This window comes from Labrus bergylta, chromosome 12, assembly GCF_963930695.1.
Source record: "Labrus bergylta chromosome 12, fLabBer1.1, whole genome shotgun sequence".
Taxonomy (NCBI): domain Eukaryota; kingdom Metazoa; phylum Chordata; class Actinopteri; order Labriformes; family Labridae; genus Labrus; species Labrus bergylta.
The window spans coordinates 26995729-27019424 of NC_089206.1; the positions used below are offsets into that span (position 1 = coordinate 26995729).

Genomic DNA, 23696 nt, shown 5'->3' on the forward strand with positions numbered 1-23696 from the left:
CTTTAAGACAAAATGACATAAAGGAGAAAAAGTATTTTCTTCCAAAACTTATTCTGCAATTGAATGCCTGATCAATGGCTTGATTGTTGTCTATGTCCAGTACAAGGGATGCCTCTCACTTGTATATGAAAACGGTATTGTAATCTCAATTATATTATTATGTTATTTTCACACATTACTCCTGAACAGTTCCAGAGATTCTGGGGTGACCTAAATGCAAAAGTCTGAAGTTTTCTACCCGAAATGTAGCTGGCAATTTCCTACCAAACCCCTCATGAGATCCTGTGTGAAAGGTGAGGCGATGTGTGAACACAGAAGGTAAAATTCACTGTGAACGAATGAGTTAGAGGTTGTGATGTGCTGCAAGGACCAACAAGCAACCGGTGAGCGACCAGTGGGATTTACTGTGCAGGTAGGAAAGCTACTTCATCCATTGAACGTATGTTCTTTTACACCCATCGTGATACTGTGAATTCATTCAATGACGTAGCATTGATGGTAAGGCATCAACACTTCTGCCCTATTCCAAATCGTTCTGTTACATTATGTCCTGCCTGCTGAGACCCCCCACCACTCCCAGCGTCCATCAGGGAAAGTCTCCTGCTGTGAATTGCATATATGAACAAGCAACTCAGGATGATTTCAGGAGCACTGAGTCCATTTATTGTTCAGACATTTTCAGGAGTGCTTGTGTGAAAAAGGCTTTGGATATAATCAAGATTTTCTCCTGCGAGTAAGCCTAAAATCTCACAGTGTCAGCAAAGTTCAAATTTGATATATACTAGCTTGTACTTGCTTGTTCCTTTTCTATATTCACACATATTGGCTGAAAAGTGTTGTTGCTTATTTAGGATCATATCTATAATTGTAAACTGTTGGTATATCTGAAGGCTTAAGGGAGATGGCTGGTATGAAGAATGTGGTTTTATGACTTTATGTCTTTTCACAGGGAGCACTGCAAAGTAATGATCAGACATCGAAAGAATCTCACCTACCAAGCGCAGTTTGTGTTCTGTTTCAGAATCAGCAAGGAGAGAAATGTAAGCTAAAGTCCTATACTAAGGCCAAACTATAAAGTCAGGTCTAACTGCTGGATTCAATCTCTAAATAGACTGAACTACACACACTCATACACTGATGGCGGAGGCTGCTAAACAACACAGCATTTGTTTAGGGTTTGCTTCTTGCCAAAGAGCACCTTGAACCTGCAGACTGGAGGAGTTAAGAGTTCAACCGCCAATCTTCTTGACCTGCTCTACCTCCTGATCCACAGCAGCCCAACACACACCTGAGTTCCTCTGTGTCATTGATTACACTCAGACTTTGGTTTTACCAAGAAGCTTCCCAGTATTGAAGTATCTGAAATGAATGACTCAAACCATTCAAAATTTCAGCCTCTGATGACAAAGTGCATGACTCCTGCCTTCTTATAATTCATGCAGATGTTTCTCCATTCGCTGTTCTTGTCTTTAAATGTCATTCTGTTTGTATACTGTGTGCCAAATTCAATGGCTGCTGAGATTTCACTTACCCTAACCCTCTCCTGAGCCTCAGAGGCCTTTAAGTTTAGCTTCAACTGTCTGTCTACCTTTCATGTATGCCCACATGGCTGACGTGTTCAGGTACTCCTGCTTGCAATCTCCCTTAGTACAGTGGTTTCCAAAAGCCAAAGAATACTATTTCTATTTTACAAATCTTCAAAAACTTTTACTTATTTGTTAACTTTGGATTTGAATTTTAAAGATGTCACAAGTCAGAGGCCAGAGTTCTTTGCTAGAAAGTGGGTGATAGCTTTGGGGTTCGCTCAGCCTTAGACATAAGGCAAGGAGTTCAGACATCCAGGGGAAGCTTTGAGTAGAGCTGCTGCACACACAACTACTATAGTAAGGTAAACCCAGGTAAGGTAGACCTAGGGTAGACCCAGAGCTCACTAGCCTGAGAGCGCATGTTAAACAAGCTTCTAGTTAGTTGTTCGAATCCAAAGTCATCTAAATGCATGCTCTGTTGAAAAGTGTACACAAGGAAATCTGACATCATGGAGTGAGGGTTGGGAAGTAAATTGAATACAACTGAAAACAGTCTGACATCACTTCCTGAGAAAGTCTTGATGCATATGGTGATGGTTCTGAAGCATATACATAAAATGTAGGGCTTCCAGTATAGCCTTGTGTCACATTTAAGCAGAAAATGTGGAGGATCCTGCATCATGTTTTCTCTGCAGAAAGTGAGCCCCTTATTTCCTGCATCATATTTTCTCGACTTGAGGGGCACCCTAGTGGAGCTTGCATGTCTAAACACCTTGTGGAAATCATTACTCCTAGCTTTATATCATGCCTCCTAGCTCCTTATCTTCTACCTTCCTTTTTTATCTGTTTTTTTTTCTGCCTCTTTATCTGCTTCCTGTCTCTCTATCTCCTCCCGGTGTGTCCTACTTTTTATCAAATACGCCGGCTGTTGAGATCACCATCACCATCACCATCATCATCCTCTGGCTGATCTGTTTCTAGGGAGACGTGGCCTCAGAGAAAAGCGGATGACCTTAGGGTATTGGAAACATATAATCTGACTGGCGTGTCAGTGTGTATGTGTCTTCGGTGGTCCATGTGTGTTTAACCTGAAGGCATTGTTAATGACCTTTCTATAATCCGAGTACTGGGAGTGCTCCGTCTGCTCCACCTTGAAGAGGGCAGAAGACCTCCTCACGCCAACATTGCACAGGTACAACAGGCTGTGCAATCAACACCTCCACCTGCAAGACACAGGCCAATCTCCCACTAGTGCACAAAGGAATAGACATACAACAACCTGCAAATACAGTCAGAGGGACCTCAAACTAACACTAGTGCATTAAAGGGACCTGGTAGATTTAAGAAGAAGTAAGACTTGCTATGCTCTATTACCTGGATACATATTGTACAAATACAGTTTATTTAATTAATGAAAAGGTGAACACATTTAAGTACAGCCAGATATGGGAGTTAGTGTGTATCACATTAAGAACCTCATTGCCCTGTCTTCACTTGTCATGGATGATCCAACCACAACCAGACAGTACTCAGTCTGCTGTTCATGCATGGCAGTAAATGCATCTCATGCAAGTCTACAGAGACCATGTGTGATTGGATCTCTCTTTCTTGCTGTATTTGCACATAAGTGCTAACATAATTTATGTGACCCAAGTTTCCATCCTCATTGGTTTCAGAAAAGTATAAACATTAGATTTTGTTTGTGTGCATAGGACCAACAAAATACTCCCCTCCCTTTTTAAGGTTGTTGCAGAGATGACTGGTGTATAGGCATGACACATACTGTTTTGCTCCCTTTGAACCCTTGTTCTGCTCAAGCGGGAAAAAATCCTGACTGGCTGCTTTGACTGAGGAGCTTCCAGTTGTTTAATTATGTAGCAGTTCACTAGAGGCTGAAGTTAAACTTATATCTTTGTTATTTAGGGAACAGATGGTTTACAAATGTGCCAAATGCACATACAGTACAAAGATGAAATGTATCTGTGGTGCGTTGCAACGTATACAAAAACACCTATAGTATGACTTCAGAGAAAAAAAACCACAGTGTACAACGGCATCAGCTATGAAAAAATCCCACCAGCACTCTGATACAAACGCAGATGCTTACATAAAAATACACAGACCTCATGTTAAGCCGACAACTAGGCATGTGGTGGATGCTTTTACCCAGAATTCCCTGTGGTGAGATGCATGTATTTTTAGTGCAGGAGGTCTCATGGGAATCAAATAAAATGTTGTAAAATGTAAAAGCATAGGCTGGCCACGGAAACTGTGAGAGATGGATTGAAGTCCACGAACATGCACACTTAATTAAACATTCAATACTCGACATGCACAGGAAACATAAAGAGGATGCTTCTGTATAAAAGGTTGTGAGTGCAACAATTTAGAGTTAATCATGCCATCTTAATGTGAATTGTACGATTTGAAAGAAATGCATTTTAAATTTATTTCGCCTGTTAAATAGTTTTAACAGAAACGTTTTGGGGGAGAAAGACCTCATAGCAAAAGAATAGAAACAGATTTAATACTGAATGTGCTGCAGCTTGTATTCCTAAAAGCTAATTCTTAACTTGAATCATCAGAAACACTGCATGCAGCAAGAGGAAAGAACACAATGTATGGCACTAAAGATGATGAAATCAAAAGGAAAGAGCCGGAGGGAGAGAGAAAACAGAGAGAGAGAATTTATAGAAAAAGCACAAGAGCACAGGTGTGATTCGTTGACCACATCATTAGCTATTGTGTGCAGTGACAGCAATAATGGAAAAAATGACAGGAAGCCGGGAGAAGAGAGATGCAATTTGAGAGGTATGGAGCCTAAATGAAGGGGCGGGATTGAAATATGTGAGGAAAAATGTAAAATGACAAAAACAATTAAGGGCAAGACGATGTTGTGAGGAATAGAATTTAGGAGGATATGAGGGTGACAAATGGAAAATAAGAAAAAAAGGTGATTTATCACACACACATCAGATATCTGGGGCTGCATTTTTCTGTATTTTCTGTAACTTTAACAGAAAAAAAAGTATAGCAAATGTGAAAATGTAAAAAAAATAAAAACAGAGTATGGCAGGACACCAAGTTCTGTCAGCAACAAAATACCTCTATGGAAAAAAAAAACATTAGTTACATTAAATTATTGAAGAAATGCTGTTGATGCAGAAAAACAGAGGATGAGGATGAATATATTACCGCACACCTGTTTTTTACATCTCCTTTCCTCATCTAAAATATCACATCAACATTCCTGATGGCTTATTTTGAACTTGGGGTGATTAATTGCGAGTCATTGTTTGCTCCTGGGTAGTAGCAGTCAGAGCTCTTGCAGCATGACACTCACAGGGGAATATAAATGGCAGTGGTTGCTATGTAGTGAGACCATCAGAAGTAACTAATCCCATTAATTCACATTCATACGGGAGCAATTTGAGGTTAAGAGCCTTGCCCAAGGACACATCGGACACGTTGCTGCAGGATGAAACTCTTGACCTTCCAGTTGAGAGACGACGACTCTACCAACCGAGCCACAGTCGCCCCAAGGTGTGTCTGGATATCAGTAATAGCAATACGTACCAAAATAAGAAATGGTATGTACAGTTTCTATTGCTTTCTCAAAGCTCTGCACAAACTTCACTCTGGAACTGAAACAGTTTCCCAGGCATGTATTCTACTTTCTTACCAAATATCCCACAATGCAATGTTTTGCATATTTGAGATGCATAAAAAAGTATTAACCCAACAATTATCCACAAAAAAAGTATTTTTTGTTACAAGTAAAATGTCCATCTTGACCAGCAGAGAAAAAAAGACTCTGAGATAAGATATACTTTATTGTCCCCAAAGAGACATTTTTCTTGGACTCTGTCCTGATGTTACAAGAGAACTAGTGTGCGCACATCCAAGCAGATTGCATACAGGTGCAGGACAAAAAAAAAAGTATAAACTGCAGAAAAAAGAGGTCCACACACTGTTAAGCCTCAAAAGAGCAACTTTATTAAGGGCAACGTTTTCGATCCAAAGGTTCTTCTTCAGGTAAATGTGGCATATCAACCAGCAGGACTAATTTAACTAAATCCTCAAGGGGGTGCTAGTGATGCTCTAGACCTTTTTTTTCCAACTTATTTATATGTGGCATCACATTTCTTTCTGGTGGGGCACACACTGCAGTGTATGCAAATGAGCAAGGCAACAGATTATGGGTATATTAATGTTATTGTTACAAGTTTAAAGGGAAGGAAATGTGAAAAAAGTATCCAGAGGATGCAGAGGGACGTGAAAGTAGAACTTATACAACAAACAACGTAAGGAGATAAATATGAAGAAGAGGAAGAAGAATCCATGACAAAAGTTTATTACAAAACACAGAGTCAAGTGTGTAAAAAGAGAGATTAAGGAGAGAAGGATTAAAGATGGACGAAAGGAAGGGGGAGCCCGCAAAGGAAAGGAGAGAGGTAAAAACAACAAAACAAGGAAAAAATGAAAATAATTAAAGGTCAGTGATTTGAGGACAAAAAATGAGAGGAGAGAAAAGTGACTGAAAGGTAGAGAGAGGTGACATGAGAGAGAAGAGGAATGGGTGGGGGTGGGGGGGGGGCAGGTGTGATCCTTCACAGCTCTGATGTTTGTTTAGCCAGAGCAGTAGCAGTATAGAGCATAGGATTATGGGATTACTGTAAGTGTGGTTGGTCATGTGAGTTGGCGCTGTGGACACTGACCCTGCTTACCTCCACTCAGTAAGGAAGCTTAGCTTGGCTGTGAAGGTGGGGTCACACACAACCACACACACAAACACCCCCACCTGCCAAAAGTCTATTCCATCTCTTAGAAAGACTCCAACGGCTCCTCAGCCTCTCTTTGGCTTTTCTTTTTTCATTCATCTTCTTTTTCCTTTTTTGACAATTTTTGCTTCTCTTTTCTCTTTTTTTACTTTTTATCCCCCCTCTCCTTCTCTCTCCTCCAGATGTCAGGCTTCTTTTTGTTGCATGTTATACATGCACAGGTCATCCATGCTGTCACAAATCTTGCAGGACAGCTTCATTTTTCTTTCTGGGAGGGCAACACATAAACCCGAGGAAAGAGGAATAAAAAGTGGTATCGTGAGCTGAATCTCAGAGGATGTGGAGAGTGAGAGGACTGACTACAGGAGCAAACTCGACCAGGGTAAGTTTCACTTGTCTCAAGTTCACACAGTTTAACTTTCCCAGTTTTAGCACTCTATTTGGTCAATTAAGTTTGCACCCAAACAATGTCATTAAAGTAAATACATAAGCTCTTTAGTTCACATAAGATGTCACACAGTAAAGGAAACTCTTGTGCTCCAGCCGCTCCACAAAAGGAGGTCGGTGTTACTGAGAAGGATCTTAGACGTTCAAAAAAATTATCCTCTGGACTCCTTCTCTCAGACAGGAAGCAAAGAAAGTACCGGAGCGTCGAAACCTTTCGTCCTCTGCGCCTGAATTCATTTGCCTTAAGTGATAAGTTGTTGCATGTTGAACTATTTATGGCAACCGGACAGCACAAATCTCTTACTTAATCAAACTCAATCGTTATGTTGTTGCTGTTTAATTGATGACCTCTCAGGCAATAGAAAACAAAGTCAAACTGAATTAGCCTGATGTTTTCTGATTGGACATTTAAACACAAGGATTCTGAGCGTTAGAAAGATGAGTAGTCACAGACTGAAAAGTAAAATCTACAGAGGTGAAAATCTTTTCAGCAGGTGATGGGTGACAAATGGAAAGTTAAAAAGGAGAGTAAAGAGTTTTATCAGTTTATCGTCCTTACACTAATAACATTATGGCTTATTTAATCAATCATTCAATCAATTAATCAATCAATGCTTTGAGCATCCCACACAAAGTTCCAGTTCCACTTTCAGTGAGTTGCCCATAGAACTTCGCTTGATCTAGGGTCAGCATCCTCAGCTGCACATATTTTAAAACTCAGTTTTATTGTCTCTTTGATTTATAAGGGCACAGCGTATCTTAGTTCGAGTTTAATGAAAATGAAATTTGTTTCTGTTATAGGAAAAGTGATCTGGAATAATTTAGTATAATACAGACGACATATTTAACCGTGTTGATTTTAATACGATACATGTAACTAGCATTAACTGAATATTTAGAATTCCTCCCTCTCCTCTCAGCAGTGTCAGTAGATAAAATGCAATAAAACATTGAAGTTTATCATATTTCTTCATTAATCTTTTAATACATTTTAATACATTCTTTAAAGGAACTATATACTTCTCAAACTTTGAACTTTTACAGACATGACATCTGTCTTCTGGTTCTTTTTAATGATTTGTTGTCTGTCCTTTAATTGATTCTGTAATGACTCGACGTCATTGTAAATGAGGGTTGCCCCTCAATGATCTCGAGAGCAAACAAAGGTTGAACAGAATTGAAAGATTTTAAGCGCAAATAAAAGGGAACATTGTTCAAAAAATAACAATCTGACAATTAACAAATAGACTCAATGTCACTTTTAGAAAGAGCAACTGAATTTCTCTTTGTTTCTGTGAATATACCAAAGGTGTTTTCATTGATTTTATTTTTTATTTTTAGGCCATTGCTTGCAGTTGTGAGTGCTGTATTGGGTTATTTAATGATGATTATGGAAATCATGGAAAATGTTGTACATTTTTATGTCATTTACAGCATCATAACTTGTTGTCAAAATCAGGAGTGCGGCCTGTTTAATCGAAAAACAATGGATAATACACTGTCAATCAATCAGCTAGAGGCTACCGTTCTATACTTGTGTGTGTTTCTTGGGGCCATGAAGACTCATCGCTATTCTCAAGGAATTTAAATTCTCACTGGTTGTGGCAACATGTCAAAGACCAAAGAGCAGGATAGGGAGAAATGAAAACCCTGCAGTGATGTAACATGTACAGACATCTCTATTCTTAGTCTCCTCTGTGGACGAGTGTAGTAAGAAATGAACGGAAGTAGCTTCACTGGAGACTCTCACTGTCTGCATTCCTTCTGGATATTTCACTGGAAGTCCAAGGAGCCAATCAAACATTCTCTGCAGCAAACAGAAGCAACAATATCATCGTCATTACTTAGCTATCTGTCATTACAGTCAACATGAAAGTACACACTGCATGCTTTACTCACACTGCAGGGACATGACTGTGTCTCCTGTGCTGCAAAAAAAGAGAGTGAGGTAGTGTCAGCTGTTTTAAACTTGACTATGATGATATTGTACCTACTTAGAAACTTAACGTGATGGACTGACTGATGGAACGTAACATGCGGTTGTATTGCAGCACGGCTTCTTTGCTGGCATTAGACCAGAGTGACGCATTTATCGTCCTAATCTCAGCTGATTTCACTTCCTGATTCGATCTTACCGGTGTGTCTTTCCTTCATTCAGCACTCGTGGGCACAGCATGGCTGGACGCATGGAAAATTAGCGCATTACTTTAACATAGCCCCAATCAATCTAACTCTTTACTTCAATAAAAACACAGTAAACACTGTGTCAAAGTTTCACTCAATATAAACCTGCACTGTAGACTTAAGTTATCATTCAGTGTTAAATATAGAAAGCACAGCTTCCAGATGCAAAGCTTTATAATGAGATGTTGTCAAGGATATTTTCTCTTCTTGAGCGCAAATACAATCTTTTACTAACACTGCTTGATAATGATGGGATCAAATCAGAGTCCCAGCAGGTTCAAACAACTGATTTGATTTCCTTGTGTCATGTGCACAGCGTGGTGGCTTTCATGGGAGAGGAGGCGACAAATGAACCGTGAGATCAAAATGAAGAGGAAAAACACATTAGAACATGAAATAACTACAAATTACAAGATGCCGAATGTATATATCCATTAATCGTCTTTGGCTGAGAGATATGCCATAATGAGGACGTAAATTACTGATACGTTTCATAACGCATTAAGAAGTGTGTTAAAGCAAGTTTCAAAGAATTTATACCAGGTTTAATTTGGGCAATTTTTATATAATGTATAGTTCATATATATATTTGAAAGAAAACGTGTAGGTGGCCTGCTCTGGCGACCCATAGGCTCATACACTGGTACACCCTTATATATAAGGTCATTCTTGGTCTGCTTCCAAACTATCTATGTGTTTATATACAATGTAGAAAAGTTCCAGACAGTACTCTTGTGTTCTCAGGACCTCTTTATGCTCTCTGTCCCAAATGCTAAAGCAGAAATCAGGAAAAGGCTTTTGGGTATTCTGCTCCCTCAGCCTGGAATCTGTTGCAGAATGACTTAAAACTCAAGGAGCTGGTGTCCTTAAATGTTTTTAAATCTAAAATGAAAGACTTGGAAGCAGCTGGAATACTTAATTTGCAAATTTTGCCAAAAATGCAAATTTTGGTGTTTTTGTAAATTATACTACTTTTGTGTCCCTGTCTGTAACTTTGTGTTGTGACTGCTGCTTGTCTTGGCCAGGTCTCTCTTGAAAAGGACTTTCTTAATCTCAACGGGACCAACCTGGTTAAATAAATAAAAAATAAAAAATATATTACTTGACACGTAAGAGGCTGTGTAAGATTTGACCATTAAAAGGTTCGTATGTGGGTGGGATGGGAACATTGCGGAGGTGGTGGGCTCAGGCTCAGCTTTTCACCCAGACAGATGAGTAAACACAGACCAGAGGCTTCGTCTGAACAGATTAGGCAGCTATCACGCTAATCATTCATGACCACTTGTGAAGAAGAGCTCGCACACAAAACAGCATTTTGATTTTGATTACACACATCGGTTTGGACAATATATTTTTCTTGACAAAGTCAACCATAAGAGGGATTGTCAGAATGTCTACGCGAAGACAGAGATGGATTTAGAAACACAGGAGCATTACTGGAAACTGTGCTTCCCGTGACCTTTGAACACCTTCAGCATTAGTGGCTTATAATCTTGGAGATCCGGAAGCTTATTCAACTGTACTGGACAGAGTGAGCGAAGGCGGCGATCTGAAGGATTGCTCTAGATTTCTATTTTATAATACTAAAAGTCAAGTTTTCAAGGTTCAGTCTTCTCAGCTGCTGAACAGTCAAGAGGTAGAGAAATACAGCTTCTCAGCTGTTCTAAATTTATTATAACTCTAAATATACACACACTAGACGATTCGTTCAGACTGTGAGACAACACACCTGCTGTTTGTAGCACGATTTCACAGTGGCAATACCACTGTCTTATTTTTTATTACTCCACTTGGCCCAGCCATAGTTGTGTTTATTTATGCTGCCATGTTTGTGAGCTGTAAATGTATTCAACATCCAGTTGGTGACAGTTCCTGATCTGCTTGCTCTCATTGGCTATTGATGGTGTTAGGTCAGATGTGCCCAATCAAATATTTACAATTCCATCTTGAAGGCTCCAATTCGATCAGGCTAATCAGGCCACGACCCTCACATCAAGTCCAAAACCATCAAGTGTTAAGCCAGCATCAGGCTACGTTTACGCCAGAACGATCCTCTGGAAACTGACGAGTCTTCTGTTTTTGAAAAAGTTTCACTTTCAGATGACAATGTTTTTGATAACAGCCAACATCAACCGACGTCCCAAAAACGACTGAAAACGTTGTAGAATAGATGCCAGTAGTTGGCAGTGTGACTTTCTAATGAAACGACACAGGCGAGCATGCATACTCTTCCTTCAACAGAGCACTGAGGTGTAAACATACAGAAATGGCCTAAACTACAAAATGTCGACTGGGAGTGAGCAGCACAAACTCAGGAATCCGCCATTGTTGTTGTAGGCCACCTGCTATCGTCTGCAACTTTTTTACACAACGTTTCAGGGAGTTTGCACTCTGGGAGTCATATTCAAGGCCTTCTGTTTTCAGTCAGCCACAACACCAACGTTGTGTAAACAAACAGCCGTAACCCAACAAAAAAGGTGCCGGATGAAAGCGGTGACCTGTAAACAGGTCTTAGTCATGAGCCGCTCTGTGTCTACATTCATCAGTGTGTTTCATGTTAAAGTTGAGCGCGCCTTCACACCCACACAGGTGTATCCACTTTAGCCTGATTAGTTCTCTTCTCAGGACTGCGTAGGCGTGTACAGACAGCATTTGATTCAGAGCACACAATTTTCTTTTTTCAAGCATAGCTCCGCCCACATGCCACCTGACAGGAGGTCTAATCAGCCTGGCTAAATGAAAGCACCTGTGAGGGCATGAAGAGCCTTTAATTGGGAGTGGTGCTGAATGATTCCCTCTTTAATGACAATGTTAACCTATTTATTGGCACATAGTTTATGAAACCCTTACACTTATGCCATGAATTTTTTTGAGCTGCTCATTGTTTACACCAGATATTTCCCAAGAAGTGTAAAATGTCTCTTTTTAATGGCTTGTTAGAAGGCATGCAGCTATGAGATGCTGCTACTGCTAACAAGCCACTGCCGGACATTTTTCAACAAAATGTGACAAGTGAGGAAAAAGAAAGGAGAGCAAAAATGCTGCAGCCCTTTGTTAACACCAGGGGAAAAACATGAGTACGTGTGGACACAATATGTGACACAATACACTGCTTCAATACAGAGCACTAGGGATGGACAATGCACCCTCCAACATGATCATCAGACTCCAAATTCGGAACAATTTGGGGGGCATTAGAATCCATCCCACCAATGGAGTGGACGATTTTAGCATGGTTGTAAAGCTGGCTATACACTGGACGATTTGAGTTTTCGATTGCACAAAGCCTGAAGACTTTACGGCACAAGAATTGATCAACTTTGCTGGTGATCAACGCTGTATTTTTTCTACTAACCAGAGTGTGCAGGGAAGTAGTAGCTCAGTCTGCAGGGACTTGGGTTGGGAACTGCAGGGTTCACATCCCAGTCCAAAGTTTGGAAGTTGGTCTGGTGGCTGGAGTGGTTGCCAGTTCACACCCCAAGTACTGCTGAGGTGCCCTTGAGCAAGTGCTATGAACCCACAACAGCCAGACGCGCTCGCTGTGTAGCAGCCCCACTCTGACGTCTCTCCACTAATCCATGTCCCCAGGTCCTGTTTGTGCATGTGTGTGTTTGGGGTGTGTGAGAAGCATGTCTCTTAATTACAGAGTGTAAAACAGAATTTCCTCTTGGGATTAACGAAGTTTGTAAAAAACAATTAAAGGATCAAATAAAATAACCAGTTAACTTTTTCTGTTAATAGCTTTCCATCCTCCTAAATGTTCTGTTTTTACACCCTGCCACAAAAATAAGAACATTTAGTTCTGCTTCCACTTCTCATTATTTCTTAGCCCATGCTGCCTGTTAAACAAAAGCCAGAGTCCTTCAATGCACCAGTGGAGCAACACTCTATGTAAGGTGTATATGTGTATATCTCAGCTGGCCAAATCGGTCACTAATCACACCTATACTTAGCAACCACTTCCTGTTGGAAGGACTTCCTCTGTTGCCTATATGTTACATGAGCAACACTTTATTTGACATAAAACTGCTTCCACTGCCTCAATCTCATTCATCATAATAGTAGCAAGCAAAATAATAATCAGAAGGAAAAAAGGAAATGCAACTGCCAAAGACCAATTCTGGAAAAAAAAAGGCTTATTCTTTCTCATGTGAGATTTCTTTTACATTTAATAATGTCCGCCCCTCTATTTGTCCCTATCCTTCTCCTCTTCCTTCATCTCCTCCCATCTCCCCCCATCCCATTCTTCTTTACATAACAATGAGTAAGCTCTTTTCCCTGCTTTTTGTTAAGAGTCTCAAGATAACATTTGTTATGAATAGGCATTATACAAATAAAGATTGACTCATTGATTGATTGATTGTGTAAGAGTAGTGCAAAGGAGATGTTTTAATTGTATTTATTTGATATCAAATGTTGTCCATCAGAAACAACCCTGGACATTTGTCACTTTATAACTATTTTTAAAAAACTGCATCGCTCTGCAGGCTGTTCAATTATAGACCCTTTGGAGCGCTGGTGGGGCAGTGGTTAGTGCGTGCGCCCCATGTGCGGAGGCTATAGTCCTCCAAGCGGACAGCCAAGGTTCAAGTCCGACCTGTGGCTCCTTTCATGCATGTGGTTCCCCAAACTGTCTCTCCCTGCTTTCCGACTCTATCTACTGACCTAAAAAATGATAGGCCCTTTACCATCATCATCCTCGTTAAGCTGGGCGAGTGTGTCAGTCTCATGACACTCTGTGGAAGTTGTAATGTGACTTGTGATTTGAACAGTGATAACATTTTGTCATTAATATGATTTTGACTCTATTAACAGAACATGTTGTTTCTTAAACAAGCTAACTTTTTACATTAGAGAGTTTCCTACGTTGGTGTTGAGGTGTTTCCAGATGTTAGACACGACAAATGTCCAATAAGTAGAGAAGCAAGCTTTCCACTGTGCCCTAGCACAAAGGGCCACGATGTGCTGTGTATTGTCTAGACCGTTGATCTGCTCAAAGAAAGATCAAGGCAAATGGCTCGTGATGAAATAACAAAGCAACAATGGAGATAAAAAAAAAGAGCTCAGTGAGTTGTTATTTGAGCTCTATGAAGCTGAAACATGGAATACATTAATTTAAGGATTGAATAAAGATGTAAGATGTATTAATAAATTGCATTATATCAAAATTAAAAACCCCTCCATTTAACAAAGACAACCCTATAATCCCTACATTTTTCCAAGAACAGACAAAGACATTTAGGGATGGAGACCGATTCCAGACCAAGGCAGGGCGAGACAGAGGCAAGGCCAAGAACACAAAAATCAATCATCATCCTGTGTGCAGCGGGAGTGTCAATCACTTAGACTGTGACAGTGGGAAGGTTGCGGAAGTAACCAGGGGATAAAAATCTAATTATGAATGAATTGAAGTTGTTCTTTCCTTTAGAAAGGGGCCATTTGACAGTAAAAATAGCCGATGAGTGGACGTCTTGACTGGTCTTGATTTAAAATCCGAAGTCCACCCATCCACTCTTGTTTTTCTCATCTTCTTTTTTTCTCTTTGCTGCTTGATGTGGTTGTTGGTAATTTCATGAAGGTCCCGGATCTGTAACTTTCACATATTAACTTAACTAACTAAAAAATTGTATCATTGAAATCTGCGCACTTTACACACTTCTGCCCTTTTACCCATGCAACCAAATTGAATAATAACAAATAATGTAACCTGAACCTGAATTAAAACTTCAGAGCAGCAGCTGGCAAAGGTGATCAAATAAAGCACACAGAACAGTTTCAGAGTTGCTTTTGCAGAGGCTCGCTCACACTTCTAAACAACACAACAAAACCCTGAACCTGAAACCTCTCACTATCTCTGATGGTGAGATAATGAGTCAGCACAGAGCACTGAACACCAAAACTATTTAGAAGTTTCACACACCTGGCCACAATCAGGGCCAATCACACACACCTGACCCTGACTTGACCTCCTATTCATCATCATCAACAGCATAATATGTTTTGTTCATGTTAAGATACTTTCTATGAATTCATGTATTGCACATAAACTTTTTGCTAAAATATCGCTCATAACAGAGACATTCACACGTCTTCTTCGTAGCATCCACAATTTTGCATAATGTGTGACCACAGCTGTATCCGCATATGTATATATATATATATATATATATTTTTTTTAACAACATTATATAAACTTTGTTCATAGCTTGAGTGACTGATGGGGCCTTAAAGAAATCCATATGTGGCAGTTATATCACTAGCCCCACTTATAATAAAGGGTGTGAATGTTAGGATTTCAAAAAGCCTTGAATCATATCAAATTAAAAAGTAGAGTGCAGAACACATCAGGAGGTTCTTGTAGGTAAAAATCAAGATAAGAGATGGCAGACAATATCATGAGGTGTGTGTTTGTTGTGGTCACTGAAATTACAATATTAATTCAGATAGTCCCTGCCGGTTTTCATTCTTAAGTGTCTAAATAAACTGGGATTTCACAAAACTCCGAAATGAACCAATTTGCACCAATATTGGACACTCAGATCAACTCAGGACTTTCACACAGTATAAGGTTCAGGTTCCAATTTAAACCTAAAGTTGGCATTGAGTTTTAAAACTTAAATCTTCAAATTAGGAAAGCAGATGCTTTAGTAAAAAGTTGGAAAAGAACAAACTGGCTAGTATACATGACTCATTCAGTACAAAGTGGCTTCAGTTAGCTCAGACTTGACTGACTGACTGACGGCTTTGTTCAATAACATCAACACCAAATGGCTCCACAGTTAGAACTCAGTTTGTAGTTAATGTGAACCTGACAAAGTGGGCCTGTGGATTATATTCTAAATCATTGCTTCCTACTCATTATGTAGTCATGTTGTAGACTCTTTCTTTCTTTCCCAATATCAAACAACAGAATAATAAAGTTCTCCGTGTGTTCTACAGGAACATGATTGGCTGTGAGAGCCTGAAGAGTTGAGAGCCAGAACGCTTCAATGGCGTGGACCAAGTCATGGTCGCATCCAGACCCACGGCCAGACCCAAAATGGATACCCTACAATCTCAGCACTCAAACAACTGTTTCTTCAAACACCATTCAAGTCCAGTGTCCAGTTTTCCTGCCCCTCCTCCTCGTGCTTGCTGCCTTTGCTGACATGGTTATTGCTGGTCCACCTCAGCTGGCTCGCCCCCCTCTCCTATCTGGACAGCCTTTTATCATCTTCTGGGGCATCCCTGACTCTTCCTGCTCCGGTCGACCTGATGTCAGAACTTTTGGGATAGAACGGGAGGGCCGAGTGGCTGTGTTTTATGAAGACACGCTTGGAAACTATCCGTATTTTGCAGATAAAGACACACCCATCAACGGGGGGCTGCCACAGAACACACGGCTAGACAACCACATCCAAAAGACCCAGCAGGACTTGGAAACAGCTTTACCTGCCCCAAGGTACCTTGGGTTAGGGGTGCTGCGCTGGGCTGATTGGATCCCACAGTGGTCGAGGAACAGAGAGAAGCAGGCTATGTATCTGGAGGCATCGAGGAAACTTTTGAAGGCTTTCTTTCCTAACTGGACACCGGAGGAGGTGGAGAAGTGGTCAAAGGTAAAGACAATTCAAGGGAAATGGTTTTAAAAAGCTTGGAAGAGAGGAGGTGGAAGGTGATTCAGACAGCTCGCAAGGAAAGAAAGGGAGTGTAAGGGAGGATGGGTTAAGACAAAGTAAAAATAGAGACATTGGCAGAGGTTTGAGTGTTCATTTTTGTGGAAGCATATAAAATAATTCTGAATTTAGAGAAAATCTTGATGCAAATGTAAATATCAAGTGCGGCAAAATGACGCTATTTGATTTTACTCATGAACAAAACAAAGTATAGTATTCATGTTGGCAATATTATTTTATTGTGATGTAATGATATGAGCACCTTTAAAGAGGTACTAAAGAAGAACATAGGTGAGGAAATGGTGAAGATGGACAGTAGGATGAACATGAGGGCAGAAAAAATTAAGTAAATTTAAAAAAATTCAGTACATTTGAAATGTGTCATTAGAAAAAGAGGAGTATTTCTAAGAATCTAGGATCTCCCGCCTTGTTTATGTTCAAACCTTAATTCTCTGTTTCTGTAAACCTAAATGTCTAGAGGGGACTGAAAGGTGATCTATTGATGTTGTCACAGGTGGACTTTGAGGCAGCAGCCCAGTCAGTAATGATGGAAACTCTCAGGGAGGTCAGACGATTAAGGCCCAAAGCATTATGGGGCGTCTCCCCTTACCCCAGCTGCTACAACGGCGAACCTGCCCAAACCATGCTAGCCAATTACACTGGCCAGTGCCCTGCTGCAGAGAAGGCCCTTAACAATGAGCTTCTGTGGCTATGGAAACGATGCTCCGCTCTCTTCCCTCTCCTCACCCTGGAGAAGATGCAGGTAGATAATGTTTGCACATATACACTATCTATCAAATAATTACAAACATAGCTTAACAGTTGTGAACCATTTGTCTCCTTTCGAAACAGGGTGGGACCCCTGGAGGCAGGCTGTATTTGTCCAGTCAAATTAAAGAAGCAATACGAGTGTCATCTCTAAGTCGGACAGCCTTTGATCTCCCTGTATTCCCACTGGTCAAAAGTGTGTACGCCTCAACCAACACTTTCCTGTCACAGGTGAGAAATCAACATCACGGATCAATACTAAATCTGAACCAGAGGACAGGAAGGAAAGAACTAGATACATGTTGTTTCATAGCATTAATTCTTATAAAAGAAACATTTAAAATCATGTGTTATTTTTCATCATGTGTAGAATTCAGGCTGAATATGAAGTTTATACTTAATCATGTATGACCAGTACAAAAATAGACAAAGAGCTTGTTCTGCTGTGTTCTGATTTCTTATAGCTTCGTTTTTTTCTCTCCACAGGCAGACCTAGTGAGCACCATAGGCGAGAGTGCTGCCATGGGAACAGCAGGAGTTGTCATCTGGGAGAGAAGTGAGACAAAGACAGAGGTACACAACTCTAATGTGCATAAAGTTCAAACATCCAAGAATATGTCTGCATGCTGACTCAGCATGAGATAATTAAAGATGCTTCTTGTAATCAATACGCTTTTACCGTTTTACTTTTCCATCTCACAGATCTGATCTCCAGAGGTTGTTATTGTGCTGGAGTGTTTGCTGCGTCTATTATATCAATCAGAGAAAACTATTCTCGCTGTAAGTTCACATCGAAGGCTCCATTTGTCTGTTTTCTCAGAGAGAGTGTCAGGAACTGGCAGAGTTTGTCCGTACGGTCCTGGGACCCTACACCCTGAATGTAACCACGGCAGCAGCACTCTGCTCCGCCTCTCTCTGTCAGGGGAAGGGCCGATGTGTACGTCAAGATCCAGGAAGCTCTGCGTTCCTCCACCTCCCACCCCCGTTGGAAGTGGTGGAGAAGGTGACGGAAAAGGTGAGAGGATGTGAATAGAAGTAGACCTGGAGATATAATTGTTCTGGATTTATAAAGCACTAATTATACATCATGTATCAGTCTGAGGCTGAAGGAAAAGCTTGATGCCTGCTCCTATAATAAAATCTAGATTCAAGATTGCTCAATTATTGTATCACATTACAAAAGCATTGCATATGAGAATTCATAGCAGAAAATATAAAGTCTAGGTTTTATTTACTTCAGTCCATAAAATAACCGCAGGGGACAGAGGTAAATACGTGCACGGCAAAGATGGGAAAGATTATAAAATTTGAAATTTAGGGTTATGGTAGGGTTAATCCTTAAACAAAAAAGGATATATATACAAAAAAAAAATTAACAAATTTGATCTTGCTTTGTAAAATAGCATGCAATGGCCTGTGCACATGCGTGCACATGTTGTGGTTCATCTGAAAGAATAAACATGTCCTTTAAGTTGTAATATCTTGCCAGATGGCAGCATCTGGAACAGTCCTTGGTTGGTGTTGCTTTGGGTGTCTGATAATCCTGCAAGCCAAGCCCTTAGTCCATAAACATCCTGGCTGGAGGGAAAGTGCCACTCTGAGCTGTCTGAAAACCTCTGTAGAGCATTTGAGTTCAGTTCTCAAACCAGGCAGTAATGTTTCCAGTCAGAACACTCTCAACTGTTCCTGAAGGATCTTGGGCCCCATGCCAAACTGTGTAAGCTTCCGAAGGTGAAACAGGCTCGCCACATGGCCGGTCACTCGGCCTAGATGAGGGCCTCAATGATGTTAACATCAGGTAGCTGGAGGCTTCTGATAGACCTGTGGATGCATTGGGTTTCAGCTTCTATTTCTTCCTCTTGTAGTCCATGGTCAGCTTCTGGGCCTTTTTTGACATTGAGGTTGTTGCCCTCACGTGTTGACCAATTGTTGCAGTATTCACGCTTTGAAATCACTTCACATCAATTTCTTGTTATCGGTAAACCTGCTGTGAGTAGCCTAGCAGGCATGTTAACAGATTATCTTCTTGGTTGGAAAAATCACTTTTCTGTCATTGTGCAGTCATCAAAGTCACACCAGTACCTACTGGCCAACTAAAAGAACAATTAAGAATGACAGCATGTTTTAAAACATATAGCATTGTAGCAAACTGTGCAGTAACATATGTGGTGCCATGCTCGTAAGTAAAGTAATGTAAACATACAAGACTGATGATATACAAGAGGTTCATTAAAAGAAAAAAACTCCTTCACAATGCCTCTTAATGCCTCTTGACTTTCACAATTTTCTGCTACTCAAGATTCAGACAAGCCTGTGTACCAAGCGGCAACCTCTAGTGCTGAAAAATAAGGGAGATGCAGAAGTGCAAATTCTTGGAATTTCCACTTGAGGCTGGCTCCAAAAATACACACCCATTCAAAAATGCCCATTTTAGAAATTAACGAGTTTACAAGATCTTTCAAGAAACAGTTTTGGTTTGACTGTCTCTTTAAATGGGTTGTGGCTGATCTGACTGCAAGCAGGGGCGCTGTAGCCGTTCATCAGGGGGCTAAATGGCTGCCCAAGCTCCACCTGTCACTAGGCTGACTGAAAGTTATGCTGAGACAGCATTTTCAGAATGGGGCCCACCATCGTTGAGCTTCAAACATCCCTTCAGTTACCAATGTATGATGTCACTGAGCTTACGTCCATGTTTTATACTGTCCATTCTGTGGACGCATTGAGTCCTCAAGTTGTGTTTTTCTAACAGAAAACCTAGGAACAGAGCAACTCATTTTGAGCCATGACAAATAAAGATAAGCAACACTTTATTCAAAAAAAAAGAGAGGGAGTGAGGCAGCGGGGGGGCTCAGCTGCCTGAGGATCTTCTTTGTTGAGAGGAAAACAGTAGCTGAGCGATAACAGAGAAATCTGGTGTATTTTGATCCCACTGCATGAGCAATGTGTTTTCTAGAACACATCATTTTGGGAAATCTCTGGAGAAGTGACTATTTAGTCTTCATAAAGAGTGCAAATATGAATGTTTCTGTAACTGCAGCAATCTTTGAACTTCAATTTTACACTTTAATGATAAAGCCTTTCATGTTTCTTCTGAAGCAGTATGAACTCATCCTAACATTATTTTCTTCCAAAAATCGTCTCAGGCTGAAGCAGCAAAAGCCACAGATCAGCCTGACACAGACACCAAACCAGCGGACCCAGACCCAGCTGAGCTCTGGAAGAAAGACTTCCAGTGCCAATGGTACAAGACACCGGACAGGGAAGTGTCAGATCTGCAATCACCCAAAGATGGAGTGTCTGGTGGGGTCAAGGTAAAGGAAACAAAAGGGTCTATAGCGCCTTCTACAGTAGCTTCAAAAGTTGCCTCTCTGACTGAATTAAGAGGAAGCAGTCCACCTGCTAGTCAGACGCCTTTACTGGACGCAACCACAGACGACGGCGCAAATCCACCGAGTGCCCCAAACCTGACTGTTCTGCTGTTTCTGGTGGCTGGAAGTCTATTCTTCTTAGAACCATAAAATATGAAACAAACCAGACTCCACCTTAAAGGTCTGGAAAAAACTAATGGAATATTACTGCAATATGAGCCTTTCAGAAGTGCCCTTGAGCAAAACACTGGATCTCAGGTGGCTGCAGACGTTCTACTTTGCAGTTACCCTCTATTACTCAATGTGCCAAGAAACAGGTACAAGCTGCTCTTTCTTCTCAGTTTTTACTGGCTGCATTTTAGGAAAAAGGAGATGTTGATATCACTAGATATTTAATTACCAATCAGTGTGCTGTGCTGAGATCAGCAGATCAAAACAGCCACAGGTACACAAAAGCAGTATTTAATCCTGCACTGTTTTTGTTTTGCACATTTTGTTTAACAGTGCTTTGTCATTTGAACATTTGTGTCTACGTTTTGAAATCTTATGCAGCCAGGATTTTCTCCTGTCATTTAGTTGATGTGCTGCCGTAAAGGGTTGATTCATCATAAGAAGGAGAAATAAACAAGGGATGCTGTCAAAAGATAGCACAGAGACTATTTGTCAGTGAACTGCTGACATCAAGGTTGTTGTATCTGAAGCGGTATTATGGTGGAGTTTTAAATACGGCACACATCAAATCATTTCTGACAAACTGTAAACTTTTCATCTCGGCCTTCAGATGTTGCATTTGTTGAAAACTCCCAGGCTTCAGAAGGCCTGGGACACATTTACTGAGCTCTCTAGCACCCTCTACCTGAGTGTTGGTGAAACTGCACAACTGACAGGGTTCCTTTTTTTTACACATAGCAGCAAGAAAATCCCAGGTGGAATAAAAAAATCATGATTGATGGCTGGATTCCAATATGCTTCTTCTATTTCAGTGTCCCTACAGTTTTTGTGCAAGCAGCTTTTGTTCCTGGCAAAACTGACATCACCAGAGACACGTGAAAGTTACTAGTATCACTTGCTTTCCTTCTGTGACATGTCAACATGTTTTCTTCTGGCCTCACCAGCTTGTAACTGTGGCGGATATTCTGGTAAGAATCTGCTCATGAAATATTGTGCTCATCAAAGGACCTCCACTCAGTACTCAACCTCTTACTTGACAAGTAGCATGTTTATACTTTTGTAAGTCTATTTATTTTATCCAAAATACTTAGGGCTCCTTCAAGGGGTCCACCATGAATAAAACACTGAAATGTATGGGTTGTGCAGCTCATGTAAAGTTTATTTGTTTTTCATTAAAATATACACTCAAGACAAAGGGTATCTAAATCATTTTTTTTTTAGTTACAGAAAGAGGTCATATTTACACAGGTGAATCGGATTTTACAACAGAGGATTAATCAAACATTAAATATGTATTTATATATATTTATATTATGAACAAGAAAATGACATTTCCTCTTATATCTCCCAACTCAAGGTACTTCCCTCACCTTGAGAAATCTACAGTAGTAAGACTCCCATATATCCACTCTGAACATTTTAACTCTCATCTTCAAAGAAGAGACATTAAAACAATACAACCATGGACATGATCAAGTCATTTCAGTAACATCAAAGGGGATCCAGAATCATTAGATTTTATAATATCAGCTATTAAATGTTGCTCCCATTCTTCTTTAACCCCTCCCCCTCTGACAATTTTCACAAATCTTTGCTAAGAAGGTTGTGGATGAACAGGAGCAGCAGAGAGACACTTCAGATAATGCAGAGCCAAGTGTCTTTCTTTGCTTGCAGTATTGCTCTGAAAATGCTTCATAATTTTAATTTAGTTTGTTCGATAAGTGTTGGTCAAGTCTTAATCGTTCAGTTAAATAAAGTGATCACATCAGCAACACTACTGAGGTCAAATGCCATATCTCCCGGCCAGTTAAAGGTGCATGAACTAGTAATAATAGTAATATTATGACGATGTAGTACAAATACGATGATCCATTAGAAGGCTACCCACCAGTGCAGTGAGAGAAGTACCACAGTTTCTTCATGTTCTCAGTATAATGGCTTCAGGTAAAAGAAAGTTCAACAGACACTGCAGTGGTTCAGAGGTTTGATTATTAAGTTAACAAATACTTACTTTTCATCCATAAAATGCAGGATGAGTCCTGGTAAGTTCATATTGTAAGGCTGTGCACCAAATCCTACCAGCTCTATTTCCCACATGTAATTATTATTTAGTGAAAGAAAGTGACCGATCTTCTGTGTTGGAGGAAACACAAGCCAGGAAATGCTGCATTTGTATAGTAGCTGTTGACTGTGTCATGTCTCTGTGACAGAACAGACTAATTTGCAGGCTTTTTTTATTTCCAAGCTGTAAATATGAAAGTAGTCGTGGCAGGATAGATGTATTGTGTTGTTTAAAATGAAGGAATCCACCATTTGAAAAGGTAAAACGGAGTTACAGCTACAACAAAAAAACAAATTCATATTTAGCTGAAGATTAGCTGCCAGCAAAAGTCCTCATGCGCCAAGAAGAAAGCTCAAGGATTAAGAATGGGTTTGGAATTAAGCTTTTGTGATACATAAAACATTTCCTTAAATTGGCTGAATCAAAAGTGGATCACAGGATCCGATAAGAGCAATCTGTTAGCTACTAAAAGTTTTTAAGTGGTTTCAGATTTCATGAAAAATCCTCAGGTTGGTTAAAAGATGCAAATACTGTCATATCACAAGACATTTAAAAGTCAAATTCTTGGTTCCTGGAGTTTTTCAAACATCAAGAGTCACTTTGTAAGACACACAAGATATTTTTCCAGTTGTATTCCTTTAAACTATTTGGACTAAAATGTGACAGCTGAGGTTTCAGGCCAAATGCCAAATGACTGGCAGAGAAGCAGACATGCATTTTTCTTGATGTCTTACAGA

General features: G+C 40.2%; 1 protein-coding gene across 1 annotated transcript; it reads left to right on the forward strand.

Moving 5' to 3' along the window:
- Positions 1-6131: 6131 nt before the first annotated feature.
- On the forward strand, positions 6132-21890 carry si:dkey-72l14.3 (Glyco_hydro_56 domain-containing protein). The gene is made up of 7 exons (XM_029279837.2): positions 6132-6689; positions 15878-16533; positions 17105-17353; positions 17443-17589; positions 17845-17931; positions 18179-18373; positions 20502-21890. Exons 2-7 carry the CDS (start codon positions 15928-15930, stop codon positions 20874-20876), a joined length of 1659 nt encoding a protein of 552 aa, XP_029135670.2. The 5' UTR covers positions 6132-6689; positions 15878-15927; the 3' UTR covers positions 20877-21890.
- The last annotated feature ends 1806 nt before the right edge of the window (positions 21891-23696 follow it).

What these genes read in the sequence shown, in the direction of transcription:
- si:dkey-72l14.3 (XM_029279837.2), top strand. Translation starts at nt 15,928, where the DNA reads ATGGCGTGGACCAAGTCATGGTCGCATCCAGACCCACGGCCAGACCCA. An exon ending in AGGTGGAGAAGTGGTCAAAG is followed by an intron (nt 16,534 to 17,104) that starts GTAAAGACAATT and finishes ATGTTGTCACAG; the next exon opens with GTGGACTTTGAGGCAGCAGC. An exon ending in TGGAGAAGGTGACGGAAAAG is followed by an intron (nt 18,374 to 20,501) that starts GTGAGAGGATGT and finishes AAATCGTCTCAG; the next exon opens with GCTGAAGCAGCAAAAGCCAC.